Source organism: Dipodomys ordii, unplaced genomic scaffold, assembly GCF_000151885.1.
Source record: "Dipodomys ordii isolate 6190 unplaced genomic scaffold, Dord_2.0 Scaffold67, whole genome shotgun sequence".
NCBI lineage: Eukaryota > Metazoa > Chordata > Mammalia > Rodentia > Heteromyidae > Dipodomys > Dipodomys ordii.
Genome location: NW_012267283.1, coordinates 10690925 through 10712980, shown reverse-complemented (window position 1 = coordinate 10712980; position 22056 = coordinate 10690925). Strand labels below are relative to the sequence as shown.

Genomic DNA, 22056 nt, shown 5'->3' with positions numbered 1-22056 from the left:
GGGAATCTAACAGTGTGCCTGGACTGTCCTCAAACCATGATCCTCCTGATCTCTACCTCCCATTTCTGGGATTACAGGTGTGAGTCACTGCACCTGGAGTTGTTCTTTCTCGTCTCAGGTCCTATTTGGGAAGCTCAGGCTTTCTCTCAGCTCACAGTTTCCCTTGGAAGCGCAGCGTCTCCAGCCATCACGGCTGTGTCTCTCATGAAAAACACACAGCAGTGTGTCCCTGGGGTTCCTCTAGAAGCCAGCCTGCTTCTCTGCCAGCACAGCTAGTCTATCTGAGCCACCCAGTTAGTCACACACTGCTGCCCACCATAAAGTCTCAGTGTTTGTCCAGGAAGGCAGGCTTTGAAGTGTTGTCATCATTTGTGGCCATTTCCAGTCCTCCTGGGATCATGCAGGGGTCCAGAACGAGGTGTGCTATCTTCCTTAAACCTCTTGGTCCTTCATTCCATCAAGCTTGCTTGCACCCCAGGGCTTTTGCTCTGGATGTATGCTGTATCCAGAAACTTCTCCAGCTCTGTGCCTCCTGAAGCTGAACCCCAGCTCTCTCTCTTCTGTCTTTACTTAGGATTGTGTGTCCATCCACCCCTCCCTCACACCCCACTAGTGTTAGGCTCCATTTGTGTTCTAATTGCTGACCTGTCTTGTCTTCAAACCAGACATACCTGCTCAGGCCCCCCCCTCCTTTTTATTGGTTGGTTGTGGGGCTTGAACTCTAGGCCGAGGTGCTGTTCCTGTCTTCAGTTCAAGGTGAGCACTCTACCACTTAAGCCCCAGTGCCACTTCTGGTTTTCTGGTGGTTTATTGGAGATAAGAGTCTCACAGACTTTCCTGCCTGGGCTGGCTTTGAACTGTGAGCTTCAGATCTCAGCCTCCTGAGTAGCTAGGATTACAGGCATGAACCACCGGCACCTGACTATTCAGGCCCTTTGTACACCTCTATTTTTCCATCCCTAAAATTCAGGAAAATACCTGTTCATATACTACAGGGCCAAAGAATTCACTCCAGATAGAAATAAAGGTACAATTCCACTGTGAATGAAAGTACTCCCTGCCTTGTGTCCTTGGCAATAGGAATTTTCATTTTAAAAATCATTGTCAGTTTGCTAAAATAAAAAAAGAAGAAAAATATTCTCTTATTTTCAACTTTCCTATCTCTGATTGATAGAGTGAGAGTGAGTTAATTTCACATACTGACCAATAGTTCTTTATTTTTTGGGATAGTTTCTTCTCATCATATTGCTATGGTGATAGTTATATCTTTTAAAGGTTTGTTCTGATGTGACTTGTTATTTTCCATCTTTTATTACTTGGCTGTGTTTTCTTTGGTTTCAAACGTGATTTCTGGTTGTGAATTTAGATGTTTCTTAAGTATTTAAAAGTTACTTTGGAGTACATCTCTCTGATTCATCTCTCTAAGTATAGAATGATGAGGCCTTTTGATTTCTTCTGTCCTACTGGATTGCTCGTAGGAGTAGTCTCCTAGGTAAACGAAGGCATCCAAGGGTGATGGTGTATGTGTTAGTCAGAGTCCTATCACTATAACCAGATGCCTGAGACAACCAACTTACAAAGAAGAAAGTGTGTTTCGGGCTCCCATTTTTGAGGTTCAGTCCAGGTTTAGTTGGCCCCATTGTTTTGGCCATGGTGAGGCAGAGCAACATGGCAGGGAACATGTGGAGAAAACTCACTCATATCACCAGAAAAGGAGCAAAGAGAAAGAAGCAGACAGGGGTTCTACAATCCCCCCCCCCTTTTTTTTGAGGCAAATTCTCACTATGGAGTCAAGATTGGCCTGGAAATCATGATCTTACTGTTTCAGTCTGTTGCATGCTTTTATTACAGGCATATGCAACCATGCCTAGTTTTCAGATGATATTTCTAGACAGTTCTCCAACCAGAATGTGGTTCTGGATCATCCTTCAAGGCTTTTTATTTAAAGTAGGAGATCTGGACCTGAGGTATTATAGTCTCACCAGGAGGTAACTGAGTTTGTTTGTTTGTTGGTCATGAGGCTTGAACTCGGGACCTGGGCACTATACCTGAGCTCTTTTGCTCAAGGCTAGCACTCTACCACTTTGAGCCACAGCTCCACTTCCAGTTTTCAGGTGGTTAATTGGAGATAAGAGTCTCACAGCCTTTCCTGCCTAGCTGGCTTTGAACTGCAATCCTCAGATTTCAGCCTCTTGAGTAGTTAGGATTACCAGTGTGAGCCACTAGTGCTGGGCTAAGATTTTTTTTTATTACCTCCTAGGAACAGTGTGTGTGCGTGTGTGTGCACATGTGTGTGTATGCACACATGAGTGTGCATGTATATGTGTGTGATGATGTTTGTGTGCATGTACATATGTGTGTGTATGTATGTGGGCAGTAAGAAGACCAAGACCATATAGTTTATTTGCATTGGCCCCTGAGCCAATTGAAGCCCCTCTGTCTACTTTTTATACCACCACTTACATCTTTTCTATCTTATAAAGCAGCTTTTCCCCAGGGACAGGAGTGGAAGTAGGGCTGGGAATACTGAAGTATAGCTGTTGGCCATGTTTCTGTGGGAGAATCCTTGGACACAAGTATGGCTAAGCTTAAAAATGATTTCTTTCCTGAAGTTTTTGCAACCAGGCCCTTATTTTATTCCAGGCCCTTCACCACTGTGTCTAGCATTGTGGGACCAAGAAGAAGCCCTCTCCATTATAGGTGAAGAAGGAGTAGTTGTCCCTAAAGCAGGCCTCCAATTATACAGGGCAGGCAGCTTTCTCTATTTGTAAAGCTGCTACTGACTGCTTATCAGTGGCTCATCCTCCGAGGTCAAGCTTATTGTCAGGTGCTAGAAGTTTCTGAGAAGACAATGGTCTAGACAGATTGTTCCCTTACCAACAGTTGTGCTCCGGAATAGTTTTGAACTGCAGCTGTTGGAACTTGGAATACATTTCCTACAGAAACTAGAGTATAGTTTGCCAGGTTAGCTCACACAAGCTTGCTAATCCCACAGTGTTGTGGGAATGCTGTTCCAACAGAACCAAGCTGGGCCAGGGAGAAGCACAGAAGGAGGGAATTTGAAGAGATGCATCCTTCCCCCCATCTCCAGCATCCTACTCCCTGCTCCCCTCAAACAGGCAACATCCTGTCTGGTACCCCTGTGGGAGGTCTGATTCCAGAGCCTGGTTTGGAGAACTGCTGGATCCTCTCAGCAGAGACTTCCAGGTGTTTGTGGCATACCTCCTCTTCCAGCTGAGCATTCCACCCCTGAATGCCTGCTGCTCCTATGACCCTTGTTCCTTGGTGGAGACATTTATGGCCCTGTAACTCATGTTCAGCCTGTTATATCTTCCTGTGGGGCCACATGCCACATGGCTTCTCCCTTCAAAGAGCTGAGGAGAGGGATGCATTCACCCCTCCCAATGGTCAGTCTCTCCCTACTATGCTAAATCATCTCGGCTCACATTTCTACTAGGACGCTGATGAAATGGCTTATGCCAGGCAAAAGCTTCCACCAAGGACACTTAGGAAAGCAGAATACAATAGAAAAGACATCAGAAAGCAACCAGGGCCACCAGGATTGAAGAGCCGAGAAAGAGAATTGGTTTGATATGGACATAACATTCATGCTGAGTGCTTGTTGGTTTGTTAAGCAGGGAGGTTTGTTGCAGACACAGGAAGTACTGGGCCAGGGCTTTTAGCAGTCCCTCGCTGGGAATATCATGGCTGAGGTGCAGGATCACCAAGACAGCAAGATGTGCAGGGCTAAGGATCCAGAAGACATGGAACCACAAGAGAGGAAGTCCAGCTTCCTAAATGGCTCTGCCATGCTAGATATTGACAGCTAAATTGAACAAAGCAAGGGGCTTAGAAACCAAGCAAAGTAAGAAGGAAACAAATAGATTGGTTAGAGCCTCAGGAATAGGAAGATAAAAATTGGATTCTAGAGCCAGTAAACACCCCAGGGTTTCCAGGAAGAACATTGAAAGACCAAAAACTAGGAATCAGAGCAAATCAGAATAGTCTGTGCCTTTTAAACACCCCAACTGAACCCGCATTTAAGAATGTTCTCTAGAGAAAAGTAACACCACACAGATGTTTTAATAAAAGAGAGAAGAAAGAACAAAAGAAAAAAATAGAAAGAAAACCAGAGTTGATCCACAAGTCTTGAAGTCCTTGACATAATGAACTTTGAACACAGCGAGGTGCCCATGTTAAAGGAAAGAGATGGAAAGCTACAGAAACTCTCCAGAGAACAGAAAGCTACAAAATGAAAAAGAGAAAATAAAGTGGAAATTCTAAAGATGAAAAAATACAACTACTGAAAAATAATTCATAGGTGAGACAGTGTTTTAGGACCACCAGAAAGTAGAGTAGAGAACAGGCGTTACTTAGTGGTAAATATTCAGACTGAAGGAAGCACAAGGAAGAAAACTGATAGAACGTAGGACACAAGCACCAGATAAACATAGGGTTAGAAATGTATCACATCTAGGAAGGTGAGCAAAGGGACATTATTCTAGAATTTCCTCCAACACACATCAATCCACAGCTTCATGAGGTTCTATAAAGCTTGGCAAATTCCAGCCAAGACAAACACAAAGAAGATCTCACTTGACCATAGCACATAAAACTGTTGAAGACCAAAACAGTTAAAAAATAAATAAAAACTTTGAAAGGTGCAATACGTCTGACAGCTGACTTCTTAGGAACAATGGAAGCCCAAGGACAATGGGACAGTATTTTACAGTTACGAAAGAAGGAAATAGACAAGCTAGAGCTGCTCCTTAGCTAATAAGGGAAGAAAACCGGGGTTGGGGAGGGGAAGGAGAAGATTGTAGTCAGGAACTCATGGTATATAACACAAAATTAAGGAAAGTAAGGAAGGGGTGGGTCAAAGGGGGATGAGATGATGAAGGGGGTAACACTGATCAAAATGAATTGTTTTCATAAACTGCTTTGCTAAATGGTACCTCCTTTTGTACAACTACTTAAATATAATAAAAATTTAAAAAAACGTAAAGGAGAAAGGAGGAAAATTTCAATCATCCAGAAACGAAGATAACTTGTATCCAGTAGACTCGCAGTGAAAAAAGGACTCAGAGGAATACTTCAGGCAGAAAGATAATGATCCTCAACAGAGCAGAAACACAGGGAGGAAAGGGAGGTAATAGAAGGGGTTCATCTGAGAGACCAGGGCCAAGATACCCAAGAAAATCTTAAAGAGGGAGAACAGAGATTAAGGATTTATACTACCAGGTATTGATTTCATAAAATTGCTGTGATCAGGACAATGTGGTATTGGTTAAAAGACAAAGAGAAAGGAAAGATAATTGAAGGCCCACAGATTATCCACACTATAGACAGTCATTTGATCTATGACAAAGATGATACTGTAGTTAGGAATAATGGCCCTTTCAATAAAGGGTCCTGAATCAATTGTCCATAAGGAAAACATATATTGTTTTGGAGCATGTATGTAGATTCTACATTTCAGTATATAAGGTATAATTAACATTTAAAAAAGACAAGATAGGAAAATTTCTTCATGATCTTGGATGAACAAAAATCACAGCTGGGCACTACTGGTGGACCATGTATGTAATAATACTGGCTACTCACAAGGGTGAGATTGGGGGGATCACAATTCAAAGACAGCCTGAGTAGTAAAATCTGTGAGGATCCATCTCCAAAGTAAGTATTAAAATGCCTGGCTAAAGAAATAGCCCAAATGATAATCGGTCAAGCAAGCAAGCTGGGTAAGCAAAAGATCTGGTACTATAAAAAATGCTTACACAGAACAAAAATATACTATTAATAAAAAGACTAATAAATTGGATTATGTGGGCTGGGGATGTATCTCAGTGGTACAGTACTTTCTTAGCATGCACAGGGCCCTGGGTTCAATCCCCAATAAAATAAATATAAATAAATAATAAATCCTCAATAAAATAAGAATAAATAAGTAATATCTTAAAGTAAGTTGGATTATATTAAAATTTAGAATTTCTGTTCATCAAAATATATCATGAGTCAGGTACTGGTGGCTCATGCCTGTAATCCTAGTGATTCAGGAGGCTGAGATCTGAGGATTATGATTCAAAGCCAGCTAAGGCAGAAAATCCACAAGACTTTTATTTCTAATTAGGCACCAAAAAGCTATGGCTTAAGGAGTAGAGTTCTATCCTTCAGTAATAAAAGCTCAGGGACAGTGCCTAGGCCTCAATTCCAAACCCCAGGACTAACATATACGCATAAAACACAAACAACAACAACATCAACAACAAAATATATTTAGAACTTCAGGTGTAGCTCAAGTAGTAGGGTACCTGAGTTCATGCCTCAGTACTGTGTATATGTACATGTACATGTATATGTATGTGTATATGTATGTATGTATGTATCTATCTATCTATAGTGAATAGATAAGCCACAGAATGGGAGAAAATGATACATATAATTATCAAAGGCTTCATATCTAGAATATTTAAGAAGTTTCTACCTACCTTCAAGGCCATTCTTAAGTGAAAAAAGAACTGCAAATCTGTGGGGAACAAGCAGATAATCCAACAGGCCAAAGACTTGAACGGGCAACTCCAAAAAGGGTATCAAAGTGACTAACAAAGACATGAGAAATGCCAACTTCATCAGCTATCAGGAAAACGCAAGTTAAAACAAAAATGAGATAACACCGCACACCCCCTAGATTGACTAAAAATAAAACCTGATAGCACCCAACGTTGTAAGCATGTTCAGTGCCTGGAAGCCCCGCTACCGGTTGGAGGGGGTGTAACATGGTGTAACCACTTTAGAACACTGATGGGCTCTGTCTACTAAAGCTGAGCATGTGCTCCCCCTATGACTCAGAAATTCCACCCTCGAGAATGACCCCAAGAGCAATGTTGAACACGAATTCATCACAGCACATCAAATGCCCAGAAATAAACCAAACAAAACATGGGTGAGAATTCTACCCATAAATTGAAAACTTACTAAAATGCAGAAATAGGCAAAGTTTTTGCAGTGGATGACTACATTACCAAAGAGCCAGTTTTCCTCAATCAATCCACAGGTTTGATAAAAATAAATGAAATAAAAATAAATTCCCACAAAAACCAGGACAGGTTTGTGCATGTGATGATGACCTGATTTAAAATGTATATGGAAATGCAAAAGGCCAAGAATAGCTGAGCCAATCTCCAAGAATTACTACAGACGAGGACCTACTTACTAATAGTACAAAGCTAGAGAACCCAAGGTGTTTTGAGGAAAGACAAAGAGCTGAAAGAGAAAATGAGGTTTGGAAATGGAACCATGTACCCACAGCCATTTGATTGGTAATGAGCTGACATCATAGCACACCATGGAGAAAGTTGGGCATTTCCATAAATGATTCTGGGTCCAACATAAAACCAGATGAGAAAGAAGAGAAGAGAAAGAAGAAGAGAAGGAATCATGATCCTTACCTCATACCATACACAAGCACACATTGTCAGGTTGATTGTTGATCTAAATGTGGAAGACCAAACACCAAAGCTTCTATAAGACAAAGGTGGAAAATACCCTCATAGCCTTGGGGGTAGATCATATGAAAGAATTTTTGTCCATTAAAACAACCCATTTATAGGACTTCAAGGTAGATGTATTTAAATTAGCTTCTCAAATCTCCTAAACCATTTCAAATAGCTTTTTAGCTATAAAAATCCTATATAAAAATATTATTTTGATTAATCACCCAACTCAGAAATGACCAGGACTATAAAATGACTGTTTGCAACAATCCAAAGGTTAACACCTGTGCTTTTGTCCCATCATACTCTGGCGTGAGATTGTTGTGGCAAACAAGCAGATTGATGAAACCATGGCCCAGACAGAACTTTGGAACCATGAAATTTGGATTGGAGTAATTGCCCTGGAAGACTTTAAAGTCTTCACTAAAGTTGACGATGTTGCAAGAAGCAGCAGGATGGATCAGAGCCCCTCCTACAAGACAAAGACTTCAAGGCTTATATAGACACCAAAAGATGTAACCTTAAGCCCACAGCAATATACCCCGCATGGCTCTGGTGAACACTTTTGGGGTCTCCCCATGGGTACAGTGGGCATGCTGTCCCAGTCTCACAGTGGATTAGGAGCAGAGAATGATCATGAAAACTTTTCTTATCAACGACACTCTCTCTAAAGAAAGCACTTTGATATATCTATATATCTGTATCTTTATATAGATATAACTATATCTATAGAATCTATATAGATTACATAGATAGTACTTACATAAAGATTACAGATTATGTAATATAATCTATCATCTTGATTACTGAACTTTTTAGCATCCTTAAATTTTGCCCTTTGCGTCCACCCAGGCTGTAGTGACTGGGGCTGCTTGGTGGGTAAGAGGGACACTACTCAAGGTCATCAGTTCAGCTAAACATAAACACAGGGGTCAATGGGTCCTATGTGGCTGGGACCCGGGGGGTTCTGAAGAACAGGTAGGGAAATGATTAGTGGGTCCTCTGCTTGGACGGGAACTGAGGATGGGTGGGAGGAGACATTAACTTATCTTTGGGGTGGACCTGACACTTTCTGATTCTCAGAGGTGGCAGGCATCCCTGGGTGATTTCGGTTACCTTGTCACCATGGGGTTGCATGGGAAATGCCACCCTTTCCTTCAGAAACTGCAAGAACAAGGCTGGATCTCTTTGACGTTTGGAGTCATCTAGGTTGTCCATAACTGTAGGGTGAGTGAGTAGCCCCAAAGTGTCCCAGGTATGGGTCATTGTGGGGAGCAGCTGCCTCCTGTACACTCAGGTAAAGCAGTAGAAAACAAAAGTAGAGGACGCTGTTATAAATGCTAGGATATTTCCTCAGGAGAACTTCCTGAGGAAGGTCCTCAAGTGCATTCCCAAGGCCTGTGCTCCCCTGGGCAGCTCCCTCCACTGGGGGAAAGGTGACATTCATGCTCCATTCTCTGCATTTGCAGCCCTTCTGAGTCTTGCAACCCAGGCTCCGCCCCTTTCCTGCCCCACCCCTTTTAGACCCCACCCCTCTCACTCCCTGCTCCTCTCAGACCTTGCCCATCTCAGGCTCCGCCCCCTCAGTCCCTGCCTATCCAGACCTCGCCCTTTCAGGTCATGCCCCTTCCAGGCCACGCCTCCACAGGCCACGCCCACCTCTCCACCTCACAACTTTGACCTTCCCCAGGTCTCCAGTTATCTCTTATCCAGCTGCCTTTGGGGGTTTCTTCCTTAGTTTTTGCATTTTCCTCAAATTTCATACTAATTTCTCATACTTTTTTTTAAGATTTAAAGATATCTGTGCAACCAAGTATCTTAATAAATTGCAAATTTTGACACCCTTAAAAATAACATTTACCAAAATAAAATGACTTATTTCTGCTCATTATTCAACAACTCAAAAAGTTTTTCTTTTCCACAGAGGCATTGATTTTGGTATGAAAACATTTCCTTAGGCATTTTCTAACCAGGTGCCAACATGATCTAAGGACTTGTTTACAAAATCCATCCTAATGATTTGCTACCTTTTGACAAATCCATAAATCATTGCTGTAGACGTTGGCTCTGATTGAGATTAAATAATGAATAAAATTATATATATATATACACTTTATTATGATACTCTGTTTTTTCTTCCTTTAAATGGAATGGGATCTGTAAGAGCCCTGGGTTGGGTGGAAGAACCATTTGTGGGGGCCCTGGGACCTGGCTCAGTCAGGGCAAACATAAGTACAGCTATTCTCACGTGGGTCACTACCACTCAATCTAGATCCCCTCCCCCCCCCCGGTCCAGACAGGGACGTTAGAAATACTGTCACAGGCACCCTCGACCTTGAACAGTCCTGGGACTCCCAGGGGCAGTGGGTAGAAGACATCGGTTCCCCCATCTGTGGTCTCACCCTCAGCTGTGCCAGCACCCTGCACAATCTGCTGTCAGCTCCACTGACCGAGGGAAGCAGCAGGATGGAGGGCTCACGTCAAGCTTATCCAGCTGGGGTCCCTCACTCCAGCCCAGGACAGAGCAATGAGACATGAATGAGACCACATTCCAGGTCATGGGAGTGCAGAACAGAGCCCCGGCCGAGCCTTGACAGCCCTGTAGTTGGTGTTGTAAAAGCCAAGCCCATGCTGGTGGCTCACACCTGTAAGCCTAGCCACTCAGGTGGCTGAGATCTGAGAATCATGGTTCGAAGCCAGCTCAGGCAGGAAAAGTCTATGAGAATCTTATCACCAATTAGCCAGCAAAAAGCTAGAAACAGAGCTGTGGCTCAAGTGGTAGATCATCAGCCTCGAGCGAAAATGCCAAATGAGAGTATAAGGCCTCGATGTCAAGACCCAGCACTAAAACAACAGCGAAGCAAGCCAGGTCCCCGCCTCTCAGCCAACCACAGTGTGGTTCAGCTATGACGCATCCGTACCTCAGCAGATTCTCACTGCTCCCTTGGAGGCATGTACAGCTATTTCCCTTTTACATGTGTCAAGGCTCAGAGAGGCCAAGTCGTTGACTCAATGTCACAGCGCCATCCAGAACATTAACCACGTACCTTTGGCTAACATGATCAGCCAGGATGAATCGGGATTGGGGGACAGGGAGGAGGGGGGAGGGTTGGATCTATGAAAGACAAACGGAGGCACTGACCTTCCCCGAGATGGTCTTGTTCTGCTTGGAGCTGAGGGGCTCAAAGTCCACGCCGATGTATCCCTCCATGGCAGCCAGCATGTTCTTGTGCAGACAGCGGGATGAGTTGGCCTCTATGTGCACCTGCTCCCACCAGGCGGGCTCATACCAGCCCGGGATGATCCACTGGTACTTGCTACCGTACATGCTCTCCTCGAAGGCCTGCGCGAGACACAGGCCGGGAAGGCAGTGGTGAGATGTTGGCTCTTTGAGAGGCCTGGAAAGAATCAGGCTTCCTTCTCTCCAGACTCCATTCCCTTTCCTAATCACCTACTCTGTCTCCACCCTGTCATCCTGTCAAGGATCTGAGATAGTTTATAGACAACATGCACCACAAAGTAATAAGCACGGAATGAAACTGAAAACAGAAAGGCTTGGGAGCATAAAAATACGATGTTTTCAGGAGTTGAGGAGAACCATCTATAGACAAACAGATAAAAGATTCCACTCAAAATTAATCTACATATTTCATGGTGAGCTTACTGGTGATATAAGAGAAAAGGGGAAAAAGCTGATTTACATTGTTCTCATCATTAATAAAGAGAAAATATAATAGGTCTTTGGGGAAATAAAGTAGGATTTTTTTTTGTCTTTAGTCCTAAAATGTGCCTCTTATGATGGCTACTAAGTGGCCAGCACGGTACTTTTCAAATGGCCAGGACTGTTAATTGTTAAGTGGGAAGTTCCTATAAGATTCTACTTGGTAAACTGAGAAGTCTCTACATTTTTGCATGTGTTAATCTGGGCATGCCATGTATAAGTTCAGATCTTCCCCCAAGGCCCCTTCCATTTGTACATCCTGCCTGCAGCTGCCCTCCATGTCCACCTACGATGGGCAAGGAAGGCAAGTTATGTAAGAGTCCGGGGCCCATGCTGGAATGCTCAAGGGCTGTCTGGACACCCAAGCAGGTGTCCATCCGGGGCTCTGAGGCATGGACCACTAGGTGAGGAGGAGGCGGAGCAGAAGCTTGGGTCAATTGACTAGTACCCTGGTCTACCACCCTCCCTGGGGGCCAGCCCTTTACAGGGAACTTTCCAGAACACAGCTTTGCCCATGGAATGACTAAATGAGGTCTCCACCTGCAGCAGCTAGGCCTCATGGCCAATCAGCATAACCACCCCTTCACTTTATCCAAGGGATCAAGCAGGCAAGGAATTATTGCTTCTGTTTTAGAGATGAGGCATCTAGGAGCCGGAGATACGGAGCGGCTGGCCTGAGGACACACAGCTGGCACTGTTTAAGCCCCGAACTGAGCTCGGAAGGCTGGGGATTTAGACTAGCTAAGGTGGAGGAGACACAGACGGTGACAAGCCATGCTGCTCTGCAGCTCAAGTGTACATTTTGCCCTGGGTTATAAATAAGCCTGCACTGGCTGGTATCTGTGCTCCCACCGGGTGTCCGCTCAGATCTGGGGAGCCCAGCATGGTACAGCAAAGCTGGGCGATGGTGTTTGGCTGGCAAAAGCCACCGCAGTCTCCATCTGGTCTGTGCCACAACCCGGCAGGGGCAGGAATGCTCAAAGGGATCTGCTCTGATGGCCCCCTCATCGTCACCTGCTCCTCCATCCAGGGGAGAGAGGGTGGTGGAACCCCCCCATGGAACCTTCAGCAGAGACCCCCCCAGGTGGCCTCAAGCAGTGGTTCCCCGCCCGGGGGTCCCACATATGGCCTGGACACCCAGCCTCGAGCTCTAAGCAAACCTCTCTGAAGGTTTCAGGGGTGGAAGCTCTAGAGGAAATGTCACCCTTACCCCAGGGCACTAGTGCTGCCAGGGAGAAGTGTGTGTGGGGGGGGGTGACAGTCCAACACTGTGGGGACACAGGCCTGGCCAGGCCTGGGGAGAAAGGCAGCCAACCCAGGGTCACAGGCCCTACTGGCTTAGGGAAATGGGCCCAGTCAGGCCCAGGGACATGGGCTTGACCAGCCTCAGGAACACAGGCATCCAGGCCTAGAGACACAGGCCTAGTCAGGCCCGGGGACACAGGAGGCCCAGGTTCTTGGCTCCCTGATTCTGCCATCCAATATATCTCAGAACTTCCCCAGTCCCTGCAAGCCTGATGTTTACAACCTCATTCAACTTCCTGACCCCAAGGTACAAGAGAAAAGAGATCTGTGGCCGACCAATCTCTCACAATGTCACCCGGCATGGCCTTAGTCAAGGAGGGGAAGATTGGCAGGTGGACAATGACTTGGGTGCCCAGGCTCTCATTCTGTGGGCTTTACTCCTGTCCTGGGGAGCAGCAGGGAGCCAGGGGCATCCAAGTGGAGACAGAATTAACCAAGTTAGAAGCCCATAGGGAGAAAAAAGTTCATTGTTTTGATGGGGTTAGGAGTCAGGTGAATAGGGCCTGGGGCCCAGCCTGCCATGGGCGGGCGATAGGGGTGAGGGGTGGAGGCCTCTATTTCCCCACGTGGAAAATGGGAGATCATAGCTTCCTCACTCCTACTATTACTGGAATGGTCAAAGGAGAAAAGGTGCTTTTTGAGATGGGCGTGGTAGTGTACTCTTGTAATCTCAGCAGTTGGGAGGTAAAGTTGGAAGGAAAGAGAGCTCAGGCCAGCTCAGACCTTGTCTCAAAACCTAAACAAAAAAAATCTATGTGACTTGTTGCATGGGGTGTATACTTTGTAGCCAGCTTTACAGGACTCAGGATGAGAGCATGAAGAGTTTTCACTTGTCCTACACTTCTGGCCTGCAAGCAGGCAGGACCTGGGTGGCCCTGGGATCTAAGTGTTTCCCTCCCTCGGGCAGTGTCCACAGTGAGCTCTGATGAGCATCTGACTGAGTGGCCTGGGAGGTGGGGGACAGTTAAGGGGCTGGGGCAGGTAGGAACAGTTGATTCAGAGGCTCTGTGACTGCCCAGCCCTGCCCTGAAGGCTCTTGGATAGGGGACAGAGCACTGAGCATGGAGCTTCTGCTCCAGGGAGTCCAGATTGCAGCCTGCAACCCCTCATGACTGGCCGCAGTGACCAGGTAAAGTGCAGTGACCTGGTGGAAGAGGCTTGGTGATCTTAGATGCCAGAGACAGACAGACCCGCATTACTTACACAGCAGAACACCTTGGCTGCCATGTGCTGGTCGAACTGGCCCAGGATGATCCGGACATCATTCCCCTGGGGATAGAAAGGCAACAGCGGTGAAGGGAAGCGGTGACAGGTATCCCTGAGAGTTGGACACAGAACAGGCCCTCCTACCCAGGCTACTGGGGGACCTCTGCCCATATGGAGCCCTTCTTCAATCTTCTTATTCACCTTACCTGTGGGGAAACTGAGGCTGGAGGGGAGGAAAGACCCTTTTGAGGTCCCCTGGGGAGCTGGTGGCAGGGACAAGACCCAAGTCAGCCATATTCTCCCCTCCCCCCCCCATTCTAGAATTTTCTACCTCCTTGACAGTAGATCTCTCTCAGGTATATGAAAACCTTAGCACCACCAACAGACCCAGGTGGCCTCAGGTAGCTTCCCCCCACTCCCCCCACCCCCTAACACCCCCCTCAGTTTTCTCTGAGATAATCTGGGAGGTTTGCCTGAGATAATCCCCTTGAAGCACATGACACAATGCCTGGCAGATGAGGAAGTGCTTCTAAGTGCCAGCTACCTTACGGTTCAGGAAGTATTTTGCCATTCTCCCCACTCCCCTGACCTATCTTGACTTTGAAGGAAAACTTACATCTACCAACTCTAGAAGCAGATCGCTTCCGTGAGCTCAGTGTGGCTCACAGGTGCAAGCTGTACAATGACCCCTGGAACTCAGCCATTCAACAAAGATTTACCAAGCGTCTGTCTGAGCTTGCCTCTGGGCCCTTGGTCATGCTCGGGGATGGGGACACAGCCTGGACCCCACCCTGCAGACAGCACCAGGCCTGGAGGATGTGCTGAGCATCCAGGAGGCCAGCTAGGCCCTGTCCAGCACCATCTCCCCAGCGACGGCCTCCTGGGTGGCCCAGCCTGATAGGAGCTGTGGCCTCACTGTGCGTCCTCGTCCCCTCCACAGGCCTGCGGGCCTCTGACGCATGGAAGCCAGCCCTTATGGATCAGTTTTTAGCATCGTTCAAAATTGGAAAGTGCTGACTAGGGGGGCCATTTTCCTCATCGTGTGCTTTAGCAAAATAAAGAGGGCCTGCCTGCTAAAATCATCCTTCGTTTGCAAGCAAGAATGGAAAGTAGAGAAGGGGGAGCATGCTTGCTCTGAAAAGACTTGAAAGGATCTTTCGCAGAGCAGTTGACGGAAGACGAGCTTTTGTCACCGCCACGACTGCAGTGCTATAAAAAGTCCAAGCTGCTTCCGTTCATGGACAGACTCCCAGGCGCATACTCCTGGGCCGTCCTCCTTATGGCTTCAATTGTAGCATACTGCTTCCTACTAACAGCATCCATCCATCCATCCATCCATCCATCCATTAATTCATCCATCCATCCATACTTCCATCTGTCCATCCACTCATCCATTTATTTATGATGCATCTATTCTCTGATGCAACAGGGGTAATATGTTGTGGGTTCTAAGCCCATCTCCAGCTGCACACCCTGGGTCTTATGTCCTGGAGCCCCCATTTTTGTGGCTGTGTATGGTGTGGGGAGCAGGAGGGCTTGAACTCAGGGTCTGGACACTGCCTCTGAGTTTTTGTGCTCAAGGCTAGTGTTCTACCACTTGTGCCACTTTGCCAGTTCACTGGAGCTCAGAGTCTCAGCAACTGACACTGCCCTGGGCTGGCTTTGAACCATGGTCCTTAGAGCTCCTGTTTGGCAGGATTGCAGGAGTGAGCTACCAGTGCCCGGCTGAACCCCCATTCTCCATCTCTGGTGTGGAGCTGACCCTTGCTGTCTTGCTGGGTAGTGCAGGACTCATGCTATCAAAAGCCCATTGCTGGATTCAGGCTGCCCCCTCCCTTCCCCCCTCACGGGAGCTCTTCCTCAATGAGTTCATCTTCTGCCTCTCTCCAACTGCCTATTCTGTTCTCACCTCTTTGCTCTGCTGCTCACCCCGGTCAATCCCATCACCACCCACACATGCCCTGTGTATGCCGTGGACACTTGGGTGCAGCCTCATCTCCTGCCATCCATAGGACAGCTCATGTGTCCTGCCAGCAGCATGTCCCCAGCGGAAGCCACCATCTCCCCTTCATCTCTGGGAATGGCTCTCCTCTAGAATTGGTAGCATGGGAACCATCTTGCACTCACTGTCCCCCTTCTCCTCCCCCATCCAAACTCTAACAGGAACCTGCTGTTTTTTTCTGCTCACCAGCTCCAGAGTCAGCCAGTCTCTGTAGCCTGCCAACCTTGTTCTAATTACCTCCCTCCTTCCATGGGGAACAGAAGATCTCTACTCTCCAACCTATCCTACCCACCCCATACCTGGCCTCCACAGACTGGACAATGGGGTCCCATCAAGATTCAGATCTGAATTCCTTATAACATTCTAGATTCTTTACCCACTGACTTTGGCTTTCTTCTCTGGCACATTTTACCACCTCTCCATGGTAGTAGGAGTCAGAAGGCTGAGATATGAGATCACAGTTCAAACCCAGACCAGCAAGGAAAGTCCATGAGACTCTTATCTCCAATGAACTTCTAGCAAAAAGCTGAAAGTAGAGCTGTGGGTCAAGCAAGAGAGTACAGAGTTTAGAAAAAAAGCTAAGAGAAAGTGTCTTGAGAGTTCGAGCCCAAGGAAGGAGGAAGGGAGGAAGGAAGGGAGGAAGGGAGGAAGGAAGGAAGGAAGAAAGAAGGGAGGGAGGGAGGAAGGAGGGAGGGAGGAAGGTGGGAGAGAGATAGGGAGAGAAAGAGAGGAAGGAGGAAGGAGGAAGGGGGAAGGAGAAAGGAAGGAAGGAAGGAAGGACGGAAGGAAGGAAAGAAGGAAGGAAGGAAATAAGCTATCATTTTTCCAACTTCACCCATTTGTTTCCCTCCTTTCTGGAAACTGTCCATTCAGAATTCCCTTCAACCTCCCACTTCTGCCCCTCTGACTCAGCTCCAAACCCTGCACCTCAAGCTATTGCTCTGGCCCACTGAACTCAGCAGCCATTTTCCCCTGTGGACTTGGTGCCCTGTGTGGCTTGCCCTGCACCACGGCACAAGTGCACTTACCTACCTGTCTTCCCTCCTAATCCCTTCTGGTCTCCACCCCCTCCCCCCGGCCCTGGAGCAGGGCACCATGTCCTTTGTAATCAGCACCCACTGAGTGCCCCCTCGCTATGGAAGGCTGCTGCGGGCAGCATCAGACACCACACCTGGCTCTCAGCAGCTAGCAGGTGCTCTTGCTGTACTGATGGGTCACCTGCTAGTCCTAGGACCAGTGCCAATCCCCATGCCCATTTCTCAAATGGACCACGGGACACACATCTTCATGGCTAATCACCTGACCACCTGCTGACAGATAAATAACCAGCTCTGCCTCCTATGGACCATTCGTGTCTCTGTTGCCATGACGACTCTACTGAAAGACCACCTAGTTCTGTGTTCCCAGGCTGTCAGGCTTGGATGGGGCCCCAAAGATCACGGATTTAGTTTAGTCCTTTCCTAGAGAGACCAGCAGTACCCAAGAGTGTTACAGCACCCACAGACTGACTCTCAGGGATCCCTGGAGAAAGGTCTTGCCTGTTCCCAGACAGCAGATGGGAGGGTCAGGCCCCATGAAGCTCCTAGTGAGGGACAGCCTGGAGCCCAGGGAAAGGCAGAGGGCACAGAGGGAGGTGAGACTAGAGATAAAGAGTTCGGGGTGCTGTCTACATGGGGTCTGCTTATCCTGGGACCTGTGAAAAGCATGGGCCTTCCTTCCTTCCTTTCCTGCTTTCCTTTTTTTTTGTTGTTGTCCCTGGGCTTGAGCTCAGGGCCTGGTCACTACCCTTGAACATTTTTTCTCAAGGCTAGTGCTCTACCACTTGAGCCACAGTTCCACTTCCAGCTTCTTTTGGTGGTTATTGGAGATAAAGAGTCTTGGGACTTTCTTTGCCTGGGCTGGCTTCAAACCTAGATTCTCAGATCTCAGCCTCTTCAGTAGCTAGGATGGCAGACATGAGCTACCGGTGTGAGCTTATCATGGGTATGTCTGCTTCTTCGCCCTGGAGCAGCAGCTTTGGGAAGGTTCAGGGGTACTGGAAAGGATGGGGGAGCACCAAGTCTTCATACACAGGTGTGTGCTCCATTGAAGTCTCCAGATCCCACTGGTCAGTGCTGCTCAGCTTATGTCCTTTCCAAGTCCAGACAGTGCAAAGAGAAATTTGGAGTTGGCAGGGGTCCTGACTACCAAGGGCCCCTCTGCCAGGGGCAGAGCTCATCCTCACTCAAGTTGTGTGGGACAGTATGAGTTCTGAAGTGGGTCTAGAAGGTCCCACAAGAAGAGAGTGACCGAAGGGAAAGGTGCCCAGGACAGTGTGTGGTGCACCTGTGTCCCGTTGTGGACAGGGCTGGCTCTGCAGGGCCTCCTGCAGTGGGAGTAGATGATGAAAATGGACCAGTGATGACTCCACTGTCTACCTGAGCTGGACAAGTGACAATGGCTGGGCCAGGGTTGTAGTCATAATGGAAATCTATGTTCACATCCTCGGGGCTCATGCTGAGGAAAGGGATTGGCAAGGGAGCAGCCATGGAGAGGGTGGGAAGTCAGAGTGGGCTTTTTCCCACCCCGGATCTGCCAAGGGTGGTAGACAGAAGTCTCATGGGGTCTTGGGTTCTCCTGGGGGAGGAGCCCTAGGTTGCCCTAGCCCTCTTTCTTGGGCCCCCTTCATCCATTGTTTAGAAACCCTCTTAAATACTCCCTCACCCCCCAACATGCCCCACTTGAGAAGATCTCAGGAGACTGAGATCTAAGGCTCAAAACCAGCCTGGACAGAAAAGCCAACGATACTTTTATCTCTAATTAATCCCAAAAGAAGCCCGAAGTGGAGCTGTGGCTTAAGTGGTAGAGTGCTAGACATGTGTGAAAGGGGCAGTATCCAGGCCCTGAGTTCAAGCCCCAGGACCAGCACAAAAGTAAGAAAGAAAGGGAGAAAGGGAGGAAGGGAGGAAGGGAGGAAGGGAGGAACCGAGGAAGGAAGGAAGGAAGAAAGAAAGGAAGGAAGGAAGGAAAATCCAATGCCAGGAATTCATGTAACCCCAGTTTACAAGGACCTTAACAGTTACATTCAAGGTAGAAATCTTGTGCCCTTTCTTAATTTTTATTTGGAAGACTTGGCCTTTAAACTCAGAGTCTCCAATTGCTAGGCAGGCACTCTACCACGTAAGACACAGCCCAGTGCCTGGTGCTTTTGTTGTTTTTTTAGATAGGGTCTCAGTTTTTGCTTAGGCCAGCATGGACCATGATCCTCCCATCTCTGCCTCTTATGCAGCTGGGATGACAGTCACAAGAACCCATGTCTGGATCCTGGGTGCTTTTTACAGGTACATGATCTCCACATTGGAAGAGACACCATTATTATGCCCACTTTGATCAAATGGAAACCCAAAGAACTCAACATGTTTTCAGGTGCAGTGGACCTAGCCCTAGGATGGCCAATAGCAGTTATGGGGCTGCCAACAGCTTGCTCCATCTCTGAGAAGTGCCCTTGGCTGAAGGGCTTCCTGGCCTGAGAATCCCCATTCCACCCCCCCCCCCAGACAGCAGCCAACAACTGACCCATGAATGGAAGACTCTAGCAACAAAAGATGGGGCCAGTCCGTGCCAGTCTCCAGCCCAGACAGAACAGTGCTGGCTTTCTGGATCAGCTTCCCTCCTGCCTTACCCTGCTTCCCATCTTCTCTGAGGGCGCTCCCCCCGGCAATCATACATCACTTTCACAAGGGGCCCAGGTTCTGCTCCCGGGGACCCTGGGATCACATGCAGAGATCAGCACAGCCTCCAGCCTCAGGGTCTTACCACTCAACCACCCAATGCCTGCCAGGCTAAGAAAGTGAACCTTGCTGGGCCTAGACTGCCAGAACAGAGCAACCCACATGTCCATTCTCCGCCTAGGGAGGAAAGTCAAGCTGCACATGCAGCTCTAAGCTGCTCCCACACCTACTGTGCCTTTGAAAGGCCGGAGGACAGGAGGTAAAAATGACCAAGGTCCAGCACAGCTCGCCAGCCATCCCTGCCTCCTGCGACCTGTGCAACTGTCCCAGCCTACCCTCAACCACATCTGGGTTTCTCAGGGACCTCACAGCCCTACTCATCTTGCTCCACTGGTTTGGCTAAAACCACATGAAACCATGTTCTGGATTGTTGAAAAGGAAGAGGTGCCACCAGCCACACAGCCCCTGGAGTTGGTGTGATATGGTCTGCCTGGCACAGAGGCCCTGACTGTGGCACTTGAAACCAGGCCACGATCTATCTACCTGTGGAACTATGGGTAAGCTTAGAGGGTTAGCTTCCACTCAGAATAAATATTCCCTTTTATTTCATACAAATCAGCCTTTCTTAGCTGCCCCTCCACATACACCAGAAACATCCCCCAAGGCACGGGAGCAGGAAATATGCTCAGCTCTAGGAAGGGTATGAGGAGGGACTGGTTCACAGCACCCACCAGCAAAAGCCTGCCGTTTTTCTAAAGTTTCTTATTGTATTCTGAAAATTCATGTATATTTAGCATTCCAATAATATATATGTGTTGAGATAAAAATAATACTTTTCGTCTCCGTGTCTCTGAGCAGAAACAGCCTGCTGGGGCAGCGTGCTGTGTATGCTCTGTAGCTTTGAGTCTGCTTGGCACGGCGTGGACCTGTTTCTGGAGATCAGCATGACTGTAACTGATGAGGTGTGTGAGGTGCCATTCTGGCCCCATTTCCTCCTGTCTTCTGGGGATAAGGGGACAACCTCCCTCCCCTCCCAGGCCTTTCCTGACCCCTGCTCTTCCCAGGAGCACAGTTCTCACTAGGACTCTCCAGCGACAGAGGCGAGGACAGTATACCTCAAGGCCATCTCTGGGGTCCCCCTGTGGTGGGCACAATGGGGTTTTTGCACATGCCCATACCCTGATCCCCGGACTACTGTGGTTGTGATGTCTCATGATGAAGGGGTTTGCCTTAGATGGAATGAAGATAGTTGATCTTACAGTGGGGTAGTTTTCTTGGAAAAATGTAGGCACAATGTAATTACTCTGTGTGTGTGTGTGTGTGTGTGTGTGTGTGTGTGTGTGTGTGTGTGTGTGATTTGAACTAAGGTCCTAGGCACTGTCCCTGAGCAATTTTGCTTTTGGTCATTAATTAGAGATACAAGTCTCATGGACTTCCCTGCCCAGACTGGTTTCAAAATGCAATCCTCAGATCTCAGCCTCCTGAGTAGCTAGGATCATAGGCGTGAACCACACTGCTGCCTGGCTGTAATCACTTTTAAGGTCCCTGAAAGTGGAGGAGCTGGAGACAGAGGGATGGCCTGTGAGGACTTGACTGATAGTTGGTAGCTTTGAAGAGAGAGGAAGGACGGCCGACAGCAACAAAGGAAAGACATGGGAATGGATTCTCTTCCCCTCTCTGCTGGCAACTTGATTTTAGCACGTGTCCACATAGCCTTGCAGACAGTGGGACACATCTGTGTGGCTTTGAGTGACACAATTTTGTTCCAAAAGCCATGGATAGGAACGATGCCTTCCCCTACCTCTGGGTTGAGTCAGCCACTTATCCTGGAGGCCATGGAGGGAGCTTGCTGCTGTTGAGAAGGCCAAGGCCAGGCAGTGAGGGGCCCCTCTGTGCCTGGGCTGTAAACTAGGCTGATATCCAAGCCACACACTCAGCAGCGTGGCCTCAGGCATGTTGTGAAACTTCCCGAGTTTCCGTTTCTCTACTTGTAAAATGGGGCCTACCTTTAGTAAACATTTTCTATAAGGGGCCAAGTAGTAAATAGCCTAGGTTTCACTGGCTGCACAGTCTCTGTTGCAATCATTCAATTCTACTGCAGTGACACAAAAGCAGCCTAAAGCAGCGTGGCAAATGAATGCATCCCAATAAAACTTTATTTATAAAGCTACCTGGTGAGCCAGATTTGACAGACCACTATTGGGGAATTATTGTGAAGGTGAAACCAGTCATTTTACAGGTACAAAATGAGTGGTAAAAGCTGTCAACCACTGGTGCTACAGTTGAGGCATGGGGTTAGAGTGAAGGACAGACTGTGACAAGACAGGAAAGAGGGAAAACTGGTGCTCAGGAGAGATGCCTCCACATCTCCAGCCTTGTGGCAGGCAGTGAAGCTTCTCCAACCACTGGAAACTTCAAGTACAAAATGGAAGTTCTGAGGGCCCAGGGAGCTCACACCAACTGCTCCCAGCCTCCTAGCTTTGTGCCACATCCCCAAGTGTGGTTTCTCTAAGGCCCTTTGTTAGTATTTTAACATCTTCATTAAAAACCTGGCTTGGTGGTAAATGCTTGTCATAGTTAGCACTTGGGAGGCTAAGACAGGAATACTGAGAGTTTGAG

The 22056-nt window shown here is 47.6% G+C and overlaps 1 protein-coding gene across 1 annotated transcript in view; it reads right to left on the bottom strand.

Moving 5' to 3' along the window:
- The window catches only part of Gabbr2 (gamma-aminobutyric acid (GABA) B receptor, 2), a 352730-nt gene that overhangs the window by 117458 nt on the left and 213216 nt on the right, over positions 1-22056 (bottom strand). The window contains exons 8-9 of the mRNA XM_013023244.1: positions 13723-13788; positions 10636-10836 (exon numbers count right to left, since the gene is read on the bottom strand). Of these exons, the coding sequence (XP_012878698.1) occupies positions 10636-10836; positions 13723-13788 (267 nt within the window). The remainder of the gene's footprint in view (positions 1-10635; positions 10837-13722; positions 13789-22056) is intronic.